The 15468-nt window shown below is 45.1% G+C and overlaps 1 protein-coding gene across 2 annotated transcripts; it reads left to right on the top strand.

Moving 5' to 3' along the window:
- Window positions 1-321: 321 nt before the first annotated feature.
- Window positions 322-12321, top strand: PHF7 (PHD finger protein 7). 2 transcript variants are annotated; one of them, XM_038566245.1, is made up of 11 exons: window positions 322-958; window positions 2155-2267; window positions 3009-3061; window positions 3442-3533; window positions 8552-8653; window positions 9036-9160; window positions 9622-9781; window positions 10322-10428; window positions 10893-11009; window positions 11437-11561; window positions 11760-12321. In XM_038566245.1, exons 2-11 carry the CDS (start codon window positions 2224-2226, stop codon window positions 11984-11986), a joined length of 1152 nt encoding a protein of 383 aa, XP_038422173.1. In that variant the 5' UTR covers window positions 322-958; window positions 2155-2223; the 3' UTR covers window positions 11987-12321. The 2 variants fall into 2 exon arrangements, with proteins under 2 accessions (XP_038422173.1, XP_038422174.1); XM_038566246.1 differs by lacking the exon at window positions 8552-8653.
- Window positions 12322-15468: the final 3147 nt, after the last annotated feature.

Genomic DNA, 15468 nt, shown 5'->3' with positions numbered 1-15468 from the left:
GAAGAGGCGGGGCGAGGTGGGGGCGGGGCGCTGGCCGCGCGAGAAGACGAGGCGGGGCGGGGGAGGGGGCGGGGCGAAGGCGGGGCGGGGCGCTGGCCGCGCGAGAAGACGAGGCGGGGCGGGGAGGGGCGGGGCGAAGGCGGGGCGGGGCGCTGGCCGCGCGAGAAGAAAAGGCGGGGCGAGGCGGGGCCGGGGCGGGGCCGGGCGCAGGCCGTGGGAGAGGAAGGGGTGGGGCGGGGAGGGCGCGCGGCCGTTAGCGGTCCAGCTGGACGGACGGTTGGCGACGCTGCGGTCCCCGCGGCCGCAGGCTCCCCGGGTCGCAGTCCGCGTGACCCGGCCCCGGTTTGCGCGCTCTCCCCCTTCGCCGGCGCAGTCACCGCGCGGGGCGGCCGCCCGTGAGGTAGCTACCACGGCTTGTGACAACGACTAAAGCTCCGGACAGCAGCGCCCTCGGCGACAGCTGGGCGGGCGGCCCCGGCCGGGAGCGGCGGCCCGTGCGCGACCGTGAGGAGCGAGCGGCGGACGCGGTCTCCGGCCCGGCCCCGCACCCGCCGCCCGGCAGGCGCGACATGAGCCTGGTCTGGCGTCCGCGGGATGCTCCTTGAGCCCCTTCTCCGGCTGTTTCCTCCGGGGACGGTTGTGGCCACACCGACACGTATTTTCCAAATAAATCATTGTTTTATTCTTGCGGCGGCGGGGCCGAACACGCTACTTTATTTTTAATTTCTTTCAACAAGCCTTTACCCAGCACTCATCCAGCGGAACAGCTTGGTGACCGTTTGCAGGGAGCGTCCGCTCGTAGGAAATCTCTGGACTGAGCAGTCGTGGAAGCCGGCGTTGGCCGCGTCCCTCCTCAGATGCTCTGAGGACTGCTGCGGCTTCCCGTTAACCCCGGTGTGCACAGAGCCCCACTCCAGGAACGTCTTGATCCAGCGATGCCAAGAACTGACGTTTCAAGGTTTTCTTTCTGACGCTAGGGGGCCGGGACTCCCCGCTCCGCCCCTCCCCCCGCCCCGCCCTCGCCTTCCCCCGCCAAAAAAAAAAAAAAAAAAAAAAAAAAAAGGCGACCCGGAGCCGCTCAGCAGTCCCGAAAGTGGATCCCCGGGCTCACGGCCTCCTGTCTCCTCTTCCAGCCCGGCCAAGTGCTTTTGCTGACGAAGGAGCCGCAGCCTTGGCTTTCCGAGCAGCTAGTTAGTGGCCTTAGCCGTTGTGTCCAAGGAGAACAACGGGCAGTCCTGGCAGACGTTGCCGCTCCCCAGCCGGCCTCTGAGGACGAGGAGCGCTGGAGTCCCTCTCCCCGGAGTGACCTGATTCACTCAGCCCTCCTCTGAAGAAACGCAATCCTCCTTCCCCTCTCCCCTGACTAGACACAGTCCTTCATGGCAGTGAATTCTAGGTCTTTTTCAATCGTCCCTTCCGTTTCAGGGATTTCCCTCTTAACTAATGGAACGAAACCTGTGGTGGGGGGAGAGACGGCAGGGCGTCGTCTCCACCTCGGGACGCTTTACGCGCGGCCCAGATCTGGACCAAGGTCGGGAACAGACGGAACCGCAGAGGCCGGCTGAGCCTGGTGACGGGAAGCAAGGGCTGATGTGTCAGTGCTCTCTCCTGTCCGCCACTAGAGGGAGCTCTTGCTTCCGGCAGCCGAAATCCCAGGGGCTCCTTTCCCTGGAAGGAGCTACTTTGTCCAAGCCTTTACTGGGTAGAATTAAGGCGCCTGTACATACTCTGGAGGCAAAATGAGCCTCTTTATCCTGAGTGCTAGCTACCTCGTGCATTTAGGAGGCACGAAAAAAACAAAGGCCCATTTTAGTCAGGTCAGGCGGTGGTTCCAATTCTCACTCCGCTGAGCAATAGCAGTAACTCTGATCTTGGGCAAGTGCCTCTCTGTGACCTCTCTGGGTCTTAGTCTCCTCATCTTGAAAACCGGGATAGTAATGGTACCTCCTGCACAGGGGTTTTGTGAGTTAACACAGGTAAAACGCCCAGAACGGTTTTGATGCGATTTAACATTAATTGGCTACTACTAGTGTTGATACTGGGTGAGTCCTTTATTCTGTCACATGGGTTGGCAGTTAAAGTACACTGTCACTTTGACCCTGTGGTACCAAATGTAGAATTAAATTGCTGACCAAGCCCTGTTTATATTTACAGCTGGAAGAGCCTGTATTGTCCTCATAATAGTATAGAAGAATTCAAGTTAGGAGAGAGAGGCAGCAGCGAATGAAGACTATAAAAGAAAAGAAGAAGGAACGTCAAAGATTGAGGTAGAGTAGGTGTGACATAAGGGAGTTTGGGAGAAACGGTCCAAAGACCCATGGTATATGCTGCACTTTTTGTTCCCTTTGTGATCTTGAGGGCTGGGGTTGGGTAGTGTGGAAGCACACACCAGTGGTCCCCTGGAAGCTGCCCAGGGCTGTCCCCAGTAGCAAAGTGCTGGCTCTGGAGCCTTACGGCCTAGATTCATATCCGGGCTCTAACACTTGCTGACACTAGGTGACCTAGGACAGGTTACTTCTTTTCTTTATGCCTCAGTTCCCTCACTTGGAAAATGTGCATTAAAATGGCACCCACTTTTTAGAGCCTTCTGTAGATACACTGACCTAATACATGTAAAAAGCCAAGAGTAGTGCCTCACAATAGGAAATTCGCACTCAGTTTTAGTATTTCGTCATGCTGTGTGTACATGGTACCACCAGAGATTCAGAGTAGGTGCAAAAGAGACAGTAAAAGAGTAAAAGAGGATTTGCTCTTATATTCATCCAGTCTACCAAGGCAGCACAGCTAATAGGAACAGAAAGATAATTACAATCTCACATAATTCAAATAACTTTGTGGGTCTCTTTTGTACTTGCAAAAAATACACAATAAAAAAAGAAACTGATGTCTTAGCCTTTTGATATTTTGGTCCTTTATCAGATCCGTGGAGGCATTTTGAGGGAAATGTTACAAGGTGCGTTGATAGGATCCTCAAAGACTACCTTGTACTTCTTCCTTCTCTTGTATAGAAAATCTGCCAAGACAAGGAGGGTAACCCAAAAGAAGCCATCTTCAAGGCCTGGTAAGAAAGACTGGAGGTTCTATTCAACCGCTGCCTTCTGACCTCAGCAAAGGCCACCTCTGTAGGGCATTAAACTTGCTTCTCTAACTGTCCATCCTACTTAACTTCCTAGAATTCTCTAAGACCTTGAAGAACTCAGCATCCTTGATTTTTAAATGGTTCATCCAGAGTTCAAGAAACAAGTTAAAGCCCCTTGAGATAAAAGTATATAAAGTGAGCAGCTGCAGCCAACTTCCTCAAATGTGACCAAAATGATACAAAGGCCTAACTGATAACCATGCAACACTTCATCCCAACCTAATCCTTGTCAAAATGTCCTCTTCCCAATACTCAATCCTCCTTGTATTCCCAAAATGAATTCTTTACATCCTTTCTTCCAGTTTGCCGGCTATGCCTTCGAGAACCTGGGGATCCCGAAAAACTGGGGGAATTTCTTCAGAAAGACAATCTCAGCGTGCATTATTTTTGTCTTGTGAGTATAAGGTCCCCTTTGCTTTGAATGTTTCATGGCTCTTGCTGTACAGTCTGTTCTTTGTTTTTCACCCAGCCTCAGATCCATAGTCCTACTTATTTGTCTTAGTAGCTTTTTTCTTTTTAAAATCTAGTCTTTAAAAAGTAACATGTGTAAATAAATAAATAAAAAGTACTGTATGTACCTGCTATAAAGTCCTGACAGTATAAAGTTATGTACAATAGGTCACTTCCCAAAACAATCTCTCCCAATCTTTCTCCCTCTCCCCAGAAGCACATGCTATCAACTGTCCTTAGAGCTATTTTTCCTACTGTGCTTTTTAAAATTAGCTATAATTTGCATACTATAAAATGCACCAATTTTAAGCATACAGTTTTATGAGTTTTTATAAGCTCCTATAGCATGGGGATGTAACATACATCCTCATGTAAACACTACCCAAATCAAAGTATTTCCATCACCCCAGAAAGTTTCCACCTATACCCTTCCAGTCAGTTGCCTCAGAGATCATCACTGTTCTGCAGTATAAGATTACTTTCACCTAGTCTTATACTTACTTCTACTCTTCATGTAGCAATTGTATTCTTGTGTCTGGCTTCTTTTATTCAATGCAGTGTTTTGGAGATTCATCCATGTTGTTGCATGTATTGGTAGCTTGTGCCTTTTTGTTGCCTAGCAGTATTCTGTTGTATGAATATTTTGTAATTGGCTTATTTATCCATCTGTTGATGGACATTTGAACTGTTTCTATTTGGGGGCTATTATGAATAAAGTTGCTATAATATTCATGTTGAAGCCTCTTTGTGAACATGCATTTTCACTTCCCTTGGGCAAATGCCTAGGAGTGGATTTATTGGTTGTGTGCTAAACTGTATGTTTAACTTTATGTGAAGTTGCCAAACCACTTTCCAAAGTGGTTGTACCGGTTTACACTCCCACTAGCAATTTATGAGGGTTCCAATTGCACAATATTCTTGCCAGAACTTGATATGGTCAATCTTTTAAATTTTAGCATTCTATGAGGTCTGTACTGGCATCTTACTTATTATGGTTTTAATTTGTATTTCTCTGTTGACCTAAGATGTTGAGCTTCTTTTTGTGTACTTACTGGCCATTCACATATGTTCTTTTGTGAAGTGTCTGTACAAATATTTTTTCCATTGTAAAAGTAGGGTTATTTTGAATTCTTAATTCATAAGAATTTCTTGTATATTCTGGATGCAAATCCTTTTTCAGATATGTGTATTGTTACTATTTTCTCCAAGTCCATGGCATGCCTTTTCATTTTCTTAATGGTATCTTTTGAAGAACAAACGTTTTTGGTTTTGATGAAGTTCGGTTTATCAATTATTTTATCGTTAGTGCTTTCTGTGTATGTCCCAAGAAATTTTTGTCTACCCATTGAATTACCTTGGTGCCTTTATTGAAATCAATTGATCATGTATCTGTGGATTTGGATGATTTATTTATGTCATTGATCTGTGCATCATCCTTACAACAGTACTGCATTGTCTTGATTATTGTGACTTCATAGTGTCTTGAAATTAAGTATTATAAGCTCAATCTTTTTAAAGATTATTTTGGCTATCAGGTCCTTTTCCACATAAATCTTATATTTAGCTTGTCAATTTTTCTTTTTAAAAATGCCTATTTGGGTTGAGATTGAGATTGCATTGAATTTATAGATCAATTTGGAAAGAATTAACAAGTAATATTGAATCTTCAATCCATGGATGTGATGTATTTCCCCATTTATTTGAGTCTCTAAAATTTGCCTCAGCAATGTGTTATTTATTTTTTTTACTTATTTTTTATTCAGCAATTTTTTTAGTGAAGAAATCTTACACATCTTTTATTAAATGAATGCCTAAATATTTTGTGATTTTTATGCTATTGTATATGGTATTTTAAAATTTCAATTCAAGTTTGGATGTTGGTATATATAAATGCAGTTTATTTTGTATGTTGATTTTATATCCTGTAATCTTGTTAAATTCACTTATTAGTTCAACAGTTTTTATTTTTAAACTTTGTGGTATGGGGATCCCTGGGTGGCGCAGCGGTTTGGCGCCTGCCTTTGGCCCAGGGCGCGATCCTGGAGACCCGGGATCGAATCCCACATCGGGCTCCCGGTGCATGGAGCCTGCTTCTCCCTCTGCCTGTGTCTCTGCGCCTCTCTCTCTCTCTCTGTGACTATCATAAATAAATAAAAATTTAAAAAAAATAAAAATAAAATAAACTTTGTGGTAAATGCCTTTGGATTTCCTGGGTACACAATCATGTAGTGTGAATAAAGAGTGTTCTACTTCTTCATTTCCATCTTTCAGTTCTTCTTTTTTCCTTGTTATAGTAGCTAGGACTTTCGATCAAGTGTTGAATAAGAATTACATGAGTGAACATCCTTGTGTTACTCCCAACGTTGGAGGACAGCATCCAATTTTTCAACATTAAAATATGATGTTAGCTGTAGGCTTTTCATCAGATTAAAGAAGTTTCCTTGTATTTCTAGTTTGCTGAGGATGTCATGAATGTGTGTTGAATTTTGTCAAATACTTTTTCTGCATCTATTGAGATGATCATTTTTCTCCTTTATTTTGTTTATGGGGTTTGTTAGAGCAATTTAATTTTCAGTGTTAAGCAAACCTTATGTTTCTGGGATAAGCCCTGCTTGATCATGATCATGATGTATTATCCTTTTTATATGGTGCTAAATTCAATTTGCTAATATTTTGTTTAATTTTATACCTCTACTCGTGAGAAAGATTGGTCTGTGATTTTCCTCTTCTGTAAGTTCTGTCTGATTTGGGTGTCCGGTCTTGGTTAATCTCAATGCCTTTACAAGCATACACATTTTCAACATAAAAATAAACATACTATACACAGTGTTTTGTATTTTGCTTGTTTTTTTACCTCTTGACACTTATGAAGATCTTTCCATATTGATCTAGTTTTTTTCTTTTTAGAGGTTAATTGGTATTCCATGGTATGGGTGTGCCAAAAAGTATTAAAACAAACCACTTTTTTTTTTTAAGATTTCATTTACTTATTCATGAGAGACACACACACACAGAGAGAGAGGCAGAGACACAGGCAGAGGGAGAAGCAGGCTCTACGCAGGGAGCCTGGTGGGAGACTTGATCCCAGGACTCGATTCCAGGGCTCAATCCCAGGACCTCAGGATCACGCCCTGGGCCGAAGGCAGGCGCTAAACCACTGAGCCACCCAGGGATCCCCAAAACAAACCACTTTTAAAGGACATTTAGGTTATTTATAATCTTTCATTATTGATTTTTCTGTCTATAGAAATGATATGTGCTCATTGTAGAAAACAGTAGTACTACTTAGAAGTATAAAGGAAACAGAAATCACTCATATAGTCCCTAAAACCCTGAGATGATTAGTGTAAAATAGATATGTTTTAAGCCTAGTTGGGAAAACATAGCTATAATCCAAGTGTCTTCAAGTCATCTAACTGTGTAGGGTCACCTTTTCTATATCAAAATAACCCGGGCCCCCATTACACATTACATGTAATCACTGTAGGAAGTCCAGCACCTTCCCCAGTATTTTGGGGAGATTCTTAGGGTGGGGCTGAGGTGCTGACATTCTTCCAAAGTACAGACACCTACATTACAGTTTATGGGTACATGAACAGTTTATCATCCTTTTCCTTAATTTCCCATTCTAGAATCCACTTTGGGGGCTTTTCAGAGATGAAAGACCCTGGGTGGCTCAGTAGGTTAAACAGCTGCCTTTGGCTCAGGTCATGGTCCAGGGGTCCTGGGATGGAGTCCTGAATTGGACTTCCTGTTCAGCCGGGAATCTGCTTCCCCCCTCCCTCTGCCCCTCTCCCAGCTCATTTTCTCTCTCTTTCTCAAAAAAAACAATCTTTTGGGCAGCCCGGGTGGCTCAGCAGTTTGGTACCGCCTTCGGTCCCGGGCATGATCCTGGAGACCAGGGATCGAGTCCCACATCTGGCTCCCTGCATGGAGCCTGCTTCTCCCTCTGCCTGTGTCTCTGCCTCTCAGTCTCTCTCTCTCGCTCTCTCTCTCTTTCTGTCTCTCATGAGTAAATAAAATCTTTTAAAAAAATATTTTAAAAAATAAGAGAAATCTTTAAAATTGTGTTTTTAAAGAAAAGTTCAATTCCTCCCCTTTTCCAATAGGGCAGGATGACTATAGTTAAGTGGCTTGTTTTTATTTGGGAAGAGAGAGAGGGAGAGAGCAAGAAAGCACAGGCACACGGTGGGGGAGGGGCTGTGCTGAGCATGGGGCCCAATGTGGGTTGTTCTTGATCTCACAACCCTGAGATCAAGGCCTGAGCCAAAACTGAGAGTCAGACACCTAACCAACTGTGCCACCCAGACAGCCCTAGTCAGGAGATTTTAAAGCCCTGTTTCCCTTCCTGTAGAGAATATACTATGAGAAGAGTATTTGTTTTGTACTAAGGGGTAGTATAGTGAGTGGGGTAAGATTATGGGTTCTGTGGGCTTGAATGTGAATGCCAGCTCTGCTGCCTCCTTGCTGTGTGACCGCAGCCGTGTCACTTACCATCCTAGGCCTCAGTGGGCTCCTCTGTAAGATGAGGATCCAAATAGCATCTGTATCACAGGGTTGTAGTGGACATAAAATAAGTCAATATAAAGGGACTGTTTCCCCAAAGGGCTCAGCACACAAAATCAATCCTCAGTAAATGAGAGGCAGTGTAACACAGAGGTATGTAAGAGCCCAGGTTCTGGAGTCCTTTGACCTTGAGCAAGTCACATAATCCTCCTATAAAATGAAGATATTGATAGTATCTACCTCTCGAGGTTGTTATGAGGATTAAATGAGTCAATATTTGAAAAGCACTCGGAGCACAGTTGATGTTGTATAAGCCTTTGCTAAGTAAATTACCCTGTAAATGTATATATATCCCACCAAGCTCTACTTCCTAGCTCAACACTGTCATCCTCCTCACCCCACTGCACTGTTTCACTGATCATCAATGTTGACAGCCTGGTTCTACTGCTCCCCCAGATCCTATCTAGCAAGCTGCCTCAGAGGGGCCAGTCCAACAGAGGTTTCCATGGATTCCTGCCTGAAGACATCAAAAAGGAGGCAGCCCGGGCTTCTAGGAAGGTTAGAATCCTAGAATCCTATGGGTGCCTTCGGGTAGGCCTCTTCTCATACCTCCCTGAACACCACCTCTGTTTCTGTTCTTTTCCCTAGCCGCTGGTTCAGAAGTCAAAGGACCCTTGGGTTTCCCAACTGGTCCTTCTCTTAAGTTGCATACTTCTCTGGGATGTGGTATCCTAAGTTAGGAGAGGGAGCAACATCCTGGGGGAAAAAATAACTTAGTGTTGCTTGAAACTCAGCTTTAAGGTGCCCCCAGAGTTTTCAGGTCAACTGAAGAAAGGAAATGCCTATTGCTTCATAGAGTTTTCATTCCATAGAATGATGTGCCACAGAATGTCTGTGTCTTTCTTGGGACCCTGAGCGCTGCCTGGGATCTCATTTGCAGATCTGCTTTGTGTGCAAGAAAAAGGGAGCTGCCATCAACTGCCAGAAGGATCAATGCGTCAGAAACTTCCATCTTCCTTGTGGCCAAGAAAGGGGTTGCCTTTCACAATTTTTTGGAGAGTATAAGTGAGTGATGAGGGGGAAAAGTTGGGCTGCCCTTTTGCATGTTGCTCGTAATTAGCCAGTAATGAAATCAGAGTCCGGTTCTCACAGGCCTGTTTTGATTCACTGGCGAATCTGTCCTACCATTCAATAATGAGAAACAATGTCTTGACTTGGCGATTTCACAGGGGTTACTTCTTGCTTCCCATCCCCTTCTTAAATTACAAACAGCTGCTGTTCTTAGACAGCTGCTCAGAGCTAAGTGGGGCTTTCAGGAACAGGAGTCTATGAAGATAGTCCTGGGAGTTTTCCTCAGTGGAGGAACAGCTGTGAGAAGGCATGTGGCTGTTCCCCTGCTCCTCCTCCTCCTCATGAGTGTAGAAGTTCACTGGGCCTCGGCCTGGGTGGTTGCCCTTCCTAGGCTGGGCAGCTAGAAGACTGCATCAGTGACAAACCAGAAATCAAGTCTGTTTGCTCTTCTTCAGATCATTTTGTGGAAAACACCGCCCAACACAGGACATCCAACGGGGGAAGGCAGGGGAGGAAAGCTGTGTCTTGTGTTGTGAAGACTTATCCCAAGCAAGTGTTGAAAACATCCAGAGTCCATGTTGTAGTCAAACTATCTACCACCGCAAGTGCATACAGGTGGGGCTTTCTCTGCCCTGGGGATCTTCCACATTTTCCCTAGATCACTCTGGGAATGCTCAGGCCGTCTTGGCTTCTGTGTTCCATCCTGGAAGCCTGTATGTAGGGCTGTTTCCAAGCAGTCAGAGGAAATTCAGCCCAGTCTCTGGTCACCCTTCTTGACCTGTAAGACCTCATCCATGATAATGTTCAGATTGAGCAAAATCCTCAGGATGGCTAGAGCAAGCAAATTTGAATGAGTCAAGCAACCTCAAAATCAGCCTTGCTTTCGGGGATAGAAGGAAAGGCAGCCTTTCAGCACTATAAGCCCCACAACCAGAGATGATATCTGAGGTACTCCTGGGTACTCTCTTGAATTCAGCTTTGTCTCAGGTCTAATGCCTGGATTGCACCCCTCCCATTAGCCCACCCATAGCCCTTTTATGGAAATCCCCAATCAAGCTCTCTTAGCAACATCGTTTTGTGAGATGAGGGTTGGGGTGGAGAGGTGATCAAAGATGGTATTTATAAACACAACGCTCTTCCGTGTTTCTCTTACAGAAATATGCTCACACATCAGCAAAACATTTCTTCAAATGTCCACAGTGTAACAATCGAGAAGAGTTTCCTCAAGAAATGCTAAGAATGGGAATTCATATTCCAGACAGGTAGTGGAAACTCTAAGGCAGGAATTGAGCCAGGGAGTGGGTTGCCTAGATTTCTAGAAAGGAGGTGAGTGTGAGGTTAGTTCAAAGAATGAAGAAGCACCCCAGGCATTGATATATGACAAAGAGGAAAGGAGTAGAGGGAGGGCCTGTCAGTTATTGAAAGAAAAGGAGGGGGAAAATGTAGGAATAGGGGTGGACATGTTCCTTAAAAGGGTACTTGGGGATCAGAATTCTCTGGGGGTTGGTTCTTGAGTTCCAATGTGAAACTAACGAATCCCCATGTTCTACTCATCCTATTTCAGCCCTCCCGGCTGCCGGGCCACTCAGCCCATCCTGTTTACAGTATTCGGGCAGCCTGTTGCACTCTTTTGCTATGCTAGCTTGAGTTCTTTCTAGTTCCTCCCAGGTAGACAACGGTTTCACCACCAATCATGTGCCTCTTACGGTTTCTTCTCCCGCTGCAGAGATGCTGCCTGGGAACTCGAGCCAGGGGCTTTCTCGGAGTTGTATCAGCGCTATCAACACTGTGATGCCCCCATCTGTCTGTATGAACAAGGCAGAGACAGCTTTGAGGAAGAAGGGTAGGGAAAGGCTCCTGGCTAGAATGATCACTCATTAGTGCCCATCTTAGACTTAGACCTTGGCACAGTGATCAAGAGCAAGCAACTCACTCTTGTCTGCAGACCTCAGGGTGACCTGAGGTTCCATTCTTGACTAGCCGGAGACTCACTTGTGCACAAGTGGACAGGTTCCTTCAGGGTTTGCTCCTCCCCTGTGCCCAGGGGAGCAACCCTCAGGTTCAATTCCTTTCCAAATCCACCTTTTGAGTATGTATGCCCGAGTGCTGGGTCCAGGGATTGGCACTTAGCCACAATGGGTCATGGGTAAAATGTATAGTGAAAATTGCCTGGGAAGCCCTCAGCAAGGGCCTGGTCTGTAGCAAACATTGTGAGAACAGTAGTCAGTGTAATATTTGTCCCCACAACCTTCCCTTGGCTCTTCCTGCAGGAGGTGGCGCCTCATTCTGTGTGCTACATGTGGATCCCATGGAACCCATAGGGACTGCTCCTCTCTTAGATCCAACAGTAAGAAATGGGAGTGTGAGGAGTGTGCACCTTCTGCTGAAGCCACAGGTGAGTCTGGAGGGGAGTCTGGTCTAAGAGCTTGGGTGGGGATTTGTGGTGCCTGGGAAAGGAGGGTCTGCCACCAGATGGGGACTTTGAGGTGGAGCCTTTAGTTCAGGAAGGAAAGTGGCTGGAGAGAGGCTCAAGGGTCTGCTCCTGGAGAGAGGGGAGGACTGAGTCTTCCTCTCCATCTTTCTTTCACCACAGACTATACACCAGAAAACTCAGGTGACATCCCTTGTTGCAGCAGCACCTTCCACTCTGGGAGGCATTTCTGCAGAGACACCAGCCTGGAAGAGAATCCAGGCCCTTCTTGGACTAATTGGCCAGGACCTTCCTTATTAGAAAAGCCAGAGTCCTCTGGTGGCAGGAGGAGCCACTCCTGGCGGTCCAAGGGTGTCAAAATCACTAAGAGCTGCAAAAAATCCAAGTAACAGCTTCCGAGTAGTCGCTGCCAAGTACATTTGGGTATGAAGCTGTGCTCCTCCACCGGGTTTAGGGGAGGGAGCCCTTTGGGACTGTGAGACAAGGAAAGAGGGCCAGCAGTGAGAGTATGAAGCAAGGAAAGAGAAGTCCCAGGGGAGTGTGAGGACAGAGCAGAGTCCAGATGCCAAGCTTGGAAGGTGTTAGTGGTTATGAGAGTGCCTCTGCTCTTTCTACCTGATCCCCGAAGGGCCTTCTTCTCTTCTCCCACCCTAATCTGCTTCTCATATGCCTCTTCTTACTTCACCCACGTTTATTATTATGCAAATAAAGGTTTTTCTCTCCATTGGTGTCTCCTTATAAATTCACTCTAGGATTTATCTAGCATACTGAGGAACCTGGAGGATAGAATGAGGAAATAGAAAATGTACCCTTCTAATCCATAAAATTCAGTGAATAAGTGCAGAATTTTCTACTACAAACATAGACATGTTGCTTTGGAGGGAAGCAGTTTGCAGGGAAATTAACTTTATGGGCAGGGACTTATGTGTCATCTGCCCATAAAGAGAATGCCCATAAAGAGATTTCATCATTACACAAATAAACACAGGCTCTCATCAGGGAGGGGAGCCAGCAAAGGAGGCCACACTGGGCTGAGAATGGGCCACTATTGCAAGACTTGGGGCCCTGGACTCAAACAGGGCAGGAACTGCCATGCTCCCATTGAGTGGAAGGACTCTGTTCACTGCAGGCGGTGCGGTCTGCAGCATACCTCCACTCAAAACCTCACTGCCTCGTGGCTCGGGCATTTCTGTCTTGGGTAAGGGAACCATGCCAGGACAGTTGCATTAGGCAAGGCAGCTGGGATGGGAATCTGGCAGAAGGTCTTGGGAGAAATTGAATGGAACCTATCTCACATTTGTTTGTTTTTAATGATTTTGTGGGATTTAGGTTAGTGGGGGAAACTCAGGACTATTGCCAGATACTCAGTTCTCAGGGTTTCACAGAGTCATTGTCACCAATGGTGGAGGACAGGGTTCTTGGTTCAAATGTTGCTGTCCCCTGGAGACTTCCATCCTTAGTGTTTACAGTGATCACTTTTAGATTTGACGAGATTCACTTGGAATCACATGGGCTGTGGAGTGGAGTGATTTGTTGTTTTTTTGTTATTGTCAAAGTTTGTAGGCAAAGTAATACAGAAGTTTAAAAAGTGTTAAGTCAAGAAGTACTTAAAGGATTATAATGAAAAACAGTCTCTTGACTTATATTTCCCTACTGTCAATCCCACTCCCTAAAGGCAACTACTTTCCATTATTTTAGCCAATTCTTGAGTCATTGGTCTTAGATGTTACTGATTTCCTATTATGTCACATAAAGATCTTGCTCCTTTAAAACCTTCCCATTTTCATTCTCTTCATCTTTTGTAATCGTGTCCTTTCTTGTTGAATTAACCTTTAGTGTTTACATTAGTAACCTTCAGTTTACTTGCTGTGAGCATGTAAATGCCTTATACCTTTCGACCAAACAGGGAACTAGGATTATTTTTCCTCTCCTATACATCGTTTTTTTCCTGAAATGAATACCTATCTCTTTTGCATTTGCTCAATTTGCTAGGTATCTATGGGTAATTCTTCCCAAATGTTCCACATGACAGTTGCCTCAAAATACAATGCCTCATAGGCCAAATATCAGATCACTGTTAGTTGCACTTCTTTTCTGAAAGACCTGCCTCCTATAGCCTACTCCTGAGCTGGCTTCTTATTGGGCCTACTACACAGCTAATGCCCTAGGGTTGCCCACGACTATGCCTTTTTTCTTCTTTTCCTCTCCTATGATTTTGATGACTCAGTGCTGTGCTTCCTAACCTGCGTTTCCAGGGACACCTTATCAGAGCTCTGCAAGTGACAAAGTTTTCAAATTGTGGATTTTCATTTCAAAAACAAATATTTTACCTATCCTAAAAACTCAACTCTTTTTTTTTTTTAAGACTCAACTCTTATAGTGATAATTCACAGCTGCAAGACACTCCCCGATTAAGACTTCAATTTCTTAATCTAGAATTTCTATAATTTGGGTTACCAGGCATATTCTCAGAGATTTGGAGTAGCATCTTCCCCTTTAAGAGAATCCACTTGGAGGGGCACCAGTCGGTTAAGCATCTGCCTTTGAGGGGGGGTCATGATCTCGGGGGTCCTAGGATCACCCCACACTGGTCTCCCTGCTCAGCAGGGAGTCTGCTGCTCCCTTTCCTTTTCCCTCTGCACCCCGTCCCCTCAGCTTGTGTGCTCACTTGGGCACGTCTCTCTCTCTCTCTCTCTCTCTCTCTCTCTCTCTCAAATAAATCTTTCAAAACAAAAAGAATCCACTTGGGGACTACTCAAGTGTGACAGACACCATCTTAACTGAAAGTAGTGGTCTTCTAACAGGGCCTTCTGGACTCCAGCTGCAGTGAGTGGGAGGTACAGCTTGGGATGGGTTTGGGGGTTAGGGGATGCCTTTGTCCTCCAGAGATTCAGCTGCCTGATCTTTGGGTATAGTTGGCCTTATGGATACCTAGCAGAGTGTGCATATGTGTGTACACACACACACACACACACACACACACTCCCCCTTTTAACCATTTCTTTATCTCTATACCTGTACTCTTCATTGATTTTAATAGCTGCCAGGGAAAGTCGCCAACTTTGAAATATTCTGTTCTTCACCTAATCGATCATTCTCCGCTAAATAATGGGGCTCTTTTTCCATACATGTACTTTTAATTTAGGATAGTTTTAGATTTACATAAAATTGAGAAGATAGTACAGGGAGCTCCCATATATCCCAAACCCAGTTTCCCCTATTAATACCATCATACATTAATATGGTACATTTGTCACATTTAATGGACCAATACATTATTATCAACTAAAACCCAAAGTTCATTTAGATTTCCTTAGTTTTCACCTGATAGCTCTTTTCTTTTCTAGGATCACATCAGGAGACCACATTGCACTGCGTCATCCTGTGTCCTTAGGTTCCTCTTGGCTGTAACAGTTTGCCAGATTTTCCTTGTTTTTAATGACCTTGACAGTCTGAGGAGTACTGGTCAGGTATTTTGAGAGTCCTCAGTTGGGATCTGTCTGATGTTTTTCTCACAATTAGACTAGGATTATAGGCCTGAGGGAGGGAGACCACACAGGTAAAGTGCTATTATCATGTCATATCCAAGTTATAAACTATCAACACGTCTTTCACTGTTGATAGTGACTGTGATCATCTGGTGAGGAGTGTTTGTCAGGTTTCTCCAGCATAAAGTTAACTTCTTTTTCCCGCTTTCTAGACTGCCTTTTAGAAGGAAGTTACTCTGTGTAGCCCACAATTAATAAGTGGGGATTTATGCCCCCTCTCTCCTTGAGGTCAGAATATCTACATTATTTGGAATTCTTCTGCATGGAAAACTTACCTATTCTCTCCCACTTATTTATTCGGTCATTTGCTTATGTCAGTCTAG

The sequence above is a fragment of the Canis lupus genome, chromosome 20 (assembly GCF_011100685.1).
Source record: "Canis lupus familiaris isolate Mischka breed German Shepherd chromosome 20, alternate assembly UU_Cfam_GSD_1.0, whole genome shotgun sequence".
Taxonomy (NCBI): Eukaryota; Metazoa; Chordata; class Mammalia; order Carnivora; family Canidae; genus Canis; species Canis lupus.
This window is presented reverse-complemented; position numbering and strand designations above follow the sequence as displayed.